Source organism: Syngnathus leptorhynchus, chromosome 2 (genome assembly GCF_054491065.1).
Source record: "Syngnathus leptorhynchus isolate UIUO chromosome 2, UIUO_Slep, whole genome shotgun sequence".
Classification (NCBI taxonomy): domain Eukaryota; kingdom Metazoa; phylum Chordata; class Actinopteri; order Syngnathiformes; family Syngnathidae; genus Syngnathus; species Syngnathus leptorhynchus.
Genome location: NC_141196.1, coordinates 5,343,941 through 5,351,357, shown reverse-complemented (window position 1 = coordinate 5,351,357; position 7,417 = coordinate 5,343,941). Strand labels below are relative to the sequence as shown.

The window sequence follows — 7,417 nt, the reverse complement described above, 5'->3', positions numbered from 1 at the left end:
GACACAAAGTGAGCATTTATTGTCTATAGTTGCATGCATACTCGCTTACAGCAAATGTCTGAATAAATAAGAATAATCTGACTGCAGAATGTCAATCCAATACAGCACACAGTGACGAGATTAAAAACTTGACATGGGCCTGAAAAATCTTTTCTTAGAATTACATCTATGGAACTATTTAGCTCAAACAGTAGCACTCAACAGTCCATTCAACTCACACATTTTCATGTTTACTGTGTGTCATTCTATCAGCACGATTGCAAATATGTCAATTATTTGACAGTTTTTCTTTCTTTTTTTTTTTCAAAGCACAATGTTTCAGTTTTGGCCTAAAAAGAAATGATGAAATAATACTACAGTAGCAGATGACTCACGGCAGTGCATTTCAACAAAACAGTCAAGTCGGAGCTAAGTGACTTGCAGCTTGTTATTCAAACAACAAAAAAAGACAAAACAAGTTACAACAAAGTCACTGTACAATTGTTCATGTTGTCTACAGTAAAACACTTCCACACTTCTCTCAAGTCAAAGAAGATTCAAAACAAATAACGGCGAGGCAGCAAACGGGGGTCGGCTAATTGCTGGCGCTTAATTGGCCGCTTTGCTACGTCAACAAACGTCGCGTCTGTGGACACACCTCACGAGCTTCGCGTGACTGACGACGGTTAGTTACGTGTGAGTAGAGGAAAAGTGCTCATATGGGGATAACGGTTCCTTTTGTTGACGTATTATTTTTATTTTTTTTAGATTTGAAGATCAGTTCAATATTAGCAGATACGTTATGGTCACTTTACAATGACGTGAAAATGTGTCGGCAAAGTACGCGTGTGCTCACCGGAGATTTTTAGTCGGACCACTCGTTCTCATCCAGCTCGGAGTCGTCGTCCGACTCGCTGTACTCCACGGCGATGCGCCGAGACAGGATGGTGGCCACGTCGTTGCCGACCGGCTCGCGCTTGGCCTCCTGCTCCCTCTGCTCCTGGACCTTCCTCAGCTGGATACCTGCAGTAAAAGAGGAAGATCCAATCAGCACCGGTCCAATTACAGGGGTGAAACGGCGCAGCCGTCGCAATTCTGTTCTCTCGACCCGGATGAACAAAAGTTGGATGCTTCAATTTGATGGGAGAATAAAAGTAACGGAGACCCACCTCGGCGTATGGCAGCGAGCAAGTCGGAGCGGGCGTCGCTCATGGGGATCATCCCCAGCACGGCGCCCTTCCTGGCAGGGGGCGCGGCATCCGTGGTCCCCTGACCTGCGGCGGCGCGCGTGGGCGAGGGGTGCGCCTGGTGGCCCACGGAAACTCCGGGCGGAGGTGGCGGCGGGGCGGCCGGTGGCGCCCCGGAAGGGGGGTGTGCGGGAGAGGGGACATAGTTGACGGGAGGCGGAGGAGGGGAGGGCGAGTAGGGACGGGAAAGGGCGGAAGAGGCGGGCAGAACGGCTGAGGCCGCTCCGGAGGGCGGGCCCGGTGTGTGGTCGAAGGCGGTCTGGGCAGAGGGGATGGTTGGGGGAGGTGGGGGTGGTGCGGGCGGGATGTAGTACTCTGGAATTGTGGAGGGTTGGTTGCCGCTGCGGGGGAACAAAATTATTTCAGAGGTCAGATGTCAGGCACAAGCTCGGACAAATGGCAATGGGCGTACCCGCGGTAATCCTTGATCGACGGCTGCCTCGGCCCATTGACGGTCAGATCGCCGGCGGCCTGCGTCGCCTGACCCGACGGGGTCCGACCCAGGGAGGCGGCATGGCGCCCGGCGGGCCCCGCTCCTGCCGCGGGTTGGTTGGCCGGCCGGAGCCCCCGATCCAGCGACTGGGTCTGCGCGGCCGCCCCCGTGTGGTCCCTGGCGTGGCGGTCTGAGGCGGCGACCTGGCTGGAGGGGTGGCTGGGACTGGCGGGGTACGAATCGGATGCCGCCGATCTGACAGGAAGGGGGGTCGGTTAGGGGTTAGGGTTAGCAAAAAAAAAAGCTCATTTGGCGGTGTACCTGCTATCGGGGGACAAAGAGCCCTCAGGGGAGGTGCCGTGGTAAGGCGACGGCGTGAGCCTGGCATCGGGTCGGAACTCCTTGTCGTAGGCTAGAACATTCCACTCCTGACGCCGGTTACGAGCCTTGCGCACCTTGAAGAGAAAGAGAGAGTGACAGAGATGATGTGCAGTCGTCATGGCAACGAATAAGCTCGCTGGGTCTTTCGGGGCTTTGGCGCTCCTTTCCACACTGACCTTCTTCACTTCTCTGCCCGGGTCGTCCACCTGCCTCTGCTGCTCCTGCTACACAAAGACAACGCAGACGCTTGATTATGCTTTCCGCTCGACTTTGAAAGGTGGGTGATGACCCCGTCGTCACGGCGTCACACGTACACGCACACACGTGCAAAAATAAAAAATAAATAGCAGATACAACACAATGCAGATTTAACACAATGCGAACCAGCACAACACAAAACACAGGCAAGATGAGCGTGTGCGTGCTTAGACGATACATCCTCAGTGATATGTGTGTGTGTGTGTGTGTATGTGTGTGTGTGTGCATGTGTGTATACGTGAGTGCGCGTGTTGGCGGGGTGAAGGGGGAGAGCTTAGGGAGCGAGGTCAGGGGTCAGGGTTGTCTTACACAGATAGACAGGGGGCTCCTGAGTGGGGCCTGTCTGGAGTGGGACCTGTCTGGATGGGCCGGACAGCCCTATGGAAACACGGGAGACACAAGCTGCTGCGTTAAACTGAGAAGATGGAGAAGGAGGAGGAGGAGGAGGAGAGGAAGGGCCTCAAAGAGGAAAGCCAGCTCGTGCTACGGAGTGCTAAAAAGACGCAATGCCGGCGGAGGCATGAGAAAATGAAGATATGTAGAGCAAGGTGAGCAAAGGCTTTGGGCGGAAGCTGGTCAGGGCCGTGGTGGAGGTCCAATGAGATTGTAGATGATTCAAGTGTATGTGATGCCACCGCCCTGACCAACTTCTGCCGCGTGAGCAGCAGAAAAGAAAAAGAACAGGCAAAGGCGCAAAGCCACACCGCCGCTCACCTTCTGCCGCCTCTTCTCCTTGCGCTTGTCCTCGGTGGCCTGCAGCATCTTTTCCTTCCACAAATTGAAGAAGTAAGACGAGTCCGTGTAGAACTTGAGCGCGTCTTTCTTGTCGTCCCTGTAGAGGAACGTTGCTCACTCACGGCACAAATATATATGTCATGTTGCGATGTGCACTGACCTGTAGGGGCTGAGGATGTTGAGCGGAGGAGGTTTGTCGCAGCGCCGGTACATCTCCACCACCGGGTTGGGCACCGATGTCCGGGACACCACCTGCTGGTCCTGGATGGTACTGCTCTTGAAGGCCTTCCTCATATTGATGTCCTGCAGGGATACTGAGGACGACAACGGGCACAACGTGTCACGCTGAGATCCTCATGGGTGTGTTGTACCGGAGATTTAGGACGATTGTGATACTATCCAAGGACTACCAGATGGCCACGCCCCCCCCCCCATTGATATGGCATATGCTCCCAACATTCATTGACATTTTGTGAGAGTGAGCCAATTTTTCAGGTACGTATTCCCAATTTGCATGTGTTTCTCTGATGGCTTTCCTTTTGAAAACAGATTACTACGAATGGCAATGCCATGTCAAAAAGACAGAAATACACAGAGGGAAAGTCAAGTGCGGTTGAGATGTGCAGTAGATTGTCATCTCAGTGAAGTAACAGAATTTAGCGACAAGATGGGCTATCTTAAAAAAACACTCTTGACCAGTGGCGAAGCTAGACGGGGGGCCCGAAATATACTTGGACCAGGTGCCAGACCACCCTCACAAAGGAAACATACTCTAAATTTTTATCAGCGTTTTTTCTTTCTCAGAATTATTTGGCTTTGTAATTTTTGTTTTACAAACCCGCTGTGATATCCTTGGCCTCCCCATGTTGCCCTCACTGGGATATAAAACAACAAGAGAAAAACTAGCTACACCATTCCATTCTGCCATTCCCCCCAAAAAAAAGGCAATTTGGCAATTTGTATCAATTCCAGCTAGCCGTTATCATTTTGGTTGCAAGTAAAAGTCCAAATAATACACGCAGCCACAGACGCACGCATGCACGTTCGCTTACCTTCCTCCACCGTGGAGTCCAACTGAGTGACTTTGACGGCGAGCTGGTCGACACGCTCCTGCAGGCTGCTCATCCTCAGATAGAAGCTGTTTGCTTCATTGAACAGCTCCCCAAAAATGTCCTCAGCGTGACGACCTGCACACACGTACAGACCTTTACATTTTTAGTCGGACATAAACGCTAAATATAGTCATCTTCAGATATTGCGTAACAATATTGATTGAACTCTAGCTTTCTCAAAAGAGGAGCACAATGTGATGTCTGAAGGAGGGCAATCATTGCCGTAAAATAATCAAGTGTAATTGCACATCCACAACAGTAGGTGGCAGTGTCACTCGTGTCCATCTCTCTAGCTAGCTAGCTAGCTGTCCATCTGTCCGTTTATTTATTTATTTATTTATTTATTTATTTATTTTGGAGAATCAAGCAAATTGATGCACTTCACATCTTTTGAACTCGTAACAAATTCTTATAAAGTTATTATTTGTTGTAAGTTGACCAACATTTATTTTTCTTTTGTTAATGTTAAGGCTGAGATTTTATAGGCAAGGGATTTTATTTTTAGCCACAGTGGCGAGTTTTGGGACGTAGTGCACGAGTTTTACAAAAGGTTGACCAAAAAAGAAGAATATCAAAACCAAAGGAGACATTTGTCGTACTCACTGAGGCCTCCCAACTGTTTGATGATGGCGGCGAGCGTGCTGTTGGTGACGCATTCCAGCTCGCTGGTCACGCCGTGCGGCAACGCCCCTCGGCACAGGTGCCTGGGCTCGATGCTCCTCTTCACCAACGGCATGCTAAACACAAAACAACCACACACACAATAACAGTCCAGATAAAGGGTGGGTGAGATTCGCCTGGGTTCCTAAAGGTTCTGGATGCTGCAGGGCTGCATGGTTGGCACCACTTGTGGATCTAGAAGAGGAGCCACTGCACCCCCCTGAAATATGCTGCAGGTGCCAGGCCAAAGAAATTTAGTATTTTCCAGGATTTGGACCATATTTCAACATGTCCCCACTAAGGGAGCACATAATACATTTTGGTCCGATTTTTAAAGAACTTGGGGACGGTTGAAAATGTCATGTCGACATTTATTATCCTCGTTCCAATCTCTCAAGTAGAATTTCAACAATAATGAATCAATAAGCAATATGGTTGGCGGAGATGGAAGGCTCTAAGCGAAATGAAATTTTGGAGATCGGGCTGAGTCAGATCCCGATGAGTGGGAAGCAATGAGATGATAGGGACGGAGGGTTGCCATGGCAACATGTCCGCTGAAAACTGCAACATGCAGGAAAGGACTCGGGACGTTTGGTGTTGAACTTGAAACATGGATGAAGACACCTTTACACACTTCTTCTTCCCCTTTAGCATTGTCCTCGTCATCCTCACCACCATCATCATCATCCATGTGTGTCTTGACCTTATTTTAAATCAAGACGACCATTTGGCATTCGGAAAATCTCACAGCATGGGCACACCAAAAGAAATATCACCAAAAGTATGAAAAGTGAAATAATGCTGATCTCATCCTAATTGCCTCAGAATGGAAATGTAGGACCCCGCCAATCATTTTGTTGGATAAATGGCAACAAAATGTCAGCTTCTGCCATCTAGTGGATGACTATTTCATTGTTCTGCCTGACATTTATCGCGAGCTTGGATAAGTGAACGGAAATAACCGACATTAGTTGCAGTCATGCAATTTTATTTTTTTAATTTTTTTAGGGGGGAGGCAATTAGGTGTAATTGGATCATTCCTTTGCTCTGTACGACCCAAGCGACTGACGCTAATGCTCTTAATACTCTGTCTGCGTGTCCTCAGGCGACACGTGAAAACAGGTCTCAGGAGTCGTCTGCCCCGAGTTCAGAAGATAACTTGAAGCGGCCACGTTCACTCGATGCGCCCAGTAAGCAGGTCAGCAGCCAAAGCGGCGGCAGCGGCGGCAGCCTCCCTGCCCCCCGGACAGCGCAGCCCCCCGGCGCCTCACAATTGAATGTGTTGATCTCAGCGCGGCCGCAGTCATGCGACAGAAAAGTGTCAGTGAGCTCGGGGGGCCCAATGGGGGTCAACTCGGGGGGGTCTACTGGTACGAACGAGTGAGGGAGGGACGGGCTCAAGTGCCGTCTGACTTTGAGTGATTGTGACAAGACGGACGAATGCGAGCTCCACCTCAAGTTGGCACCAGTGAGCGCCTGTACCACATTCGAGCTCCTTCTGCCACAATTTGGTGACGTAAGAGCCAGAAGAATCTCTGCAGACTGCAAATGAGCACAAAAACGAAAACGACTCCAATATTCCTCACAAACGACGCTTGAAGATTCTCTAGTCGAGTGCAACATGACTGACACACAGAGCATGTCTTGGGGTTACCGTGGCAACCGGAATGTCCGAGAGTTCGGGGGAAAGAGAATGAATGAGAGAGCGAGAGAGAGCGAGAGGGGGCGGATTGGTGCCTTGCTCGAAGGCATCTGGGGCAAGCACGTCGTTGTACATGCGATGGATGTACACGATCCAATACGCACACACAAACTACACACAAACGTGCGTCGCCCTTCGCGCGCGCACTCGTGTCTTGTTTGGAACGAGCTTTGTCCTGATTTCGTTGACGCACGCCCTTGCACGTAAATTCGTAAGACGAACACGCGCTTGGACGTCGACGACAGTCCGGCGCATACACGCGTAAAGGGGGGCGTGTGGGGGCATGGGGTGGGGTACGTTATCAAGGCCTTTGCGGATGAAGCGCGTCTTCGTTTGAGAACGCGCGCGAGGGGCCTCATCGTTTGTGCGTGTGCACGCTCCCGAGACTTACCTGGCCGCCTGGCTTTTCGCTGCTGCTTGCTTCTCGAGCCTTCCGACGATTCTGCTTGTCCCCTAGCCTCCCACTCAGTTGACGGGGTCCATGTTTTGGGGTTCAGTGGATGGACGTGTAGACGGATGGAGGCTCGACTGTCGCCGGGCTGCCCGTGTGTGGTTTCCACGGTAGCGACGTCGACATGATAAGCGTCAAGCTAACCTACGGTGAACCACACACAATTTCCGGTATGAGTTTCACAACAAAATGCACTGTTATTTAACGACATGAGCTACTCAAAATCGCTCAGCACGTTTGTTTTAAGGATTTCGACTACCAACGAACTATAGTTTGCATATCAACACTTTTACATATTCCATTTTTAATTTTATTTTAATCACTCATTACAAATGCAACATCTTAACATCTTAATGTCTGTGTGCGCGTGTGTGTGTGATGTTAATTTATATGTATTTATCATACTGTTCTTTATGTACTCGTTTATGAAATGAAGAGGAATGTCCGTTCTCCCGTGCG

General features: G+C 50.3%; 1 protein-coding gene across 1 annotated transcript; it reads right to left on the bottom strand.

The window, feature by feature from the left end:
* On the bottom strand, nucleotides 1-7,312 carry LOC147060347 (actin-binding protein WASF3). The gene is made up of 11 exons (XM_085934060.1): nucleotides 6,899-7,312; nucleotides 4,749-4,882; nucleotides 4,086-4,220; nucleotides 3,194-3,347; nucleotides 3,013-3,130; nucleotides 2,608-2,676; nucleotides 2,217-2,264; nucleotides 1,981-2,114; nucleotides 1,639-1,914; nucleotides 1,149-1,567; nucleotides 1-1,002 (listed from the first exon to the last, which is right to left on the bottom strand). The coding sequence occupies exons 2-11, from the start codon at nucleotides 4,879-4,881 to the stop codon at nucleotides 845-847; spliced, it is 1,644 nt and encodes a 547-aa protein (XP_085790186.1). The 5' UTR covers nucleotide 4,882; nucleotides 6,899-7,312; the 3' UTR covers nucleotides 1-844.
* Nucleotides 7,313-7,417: the final 105 nt, after the last annotated feature.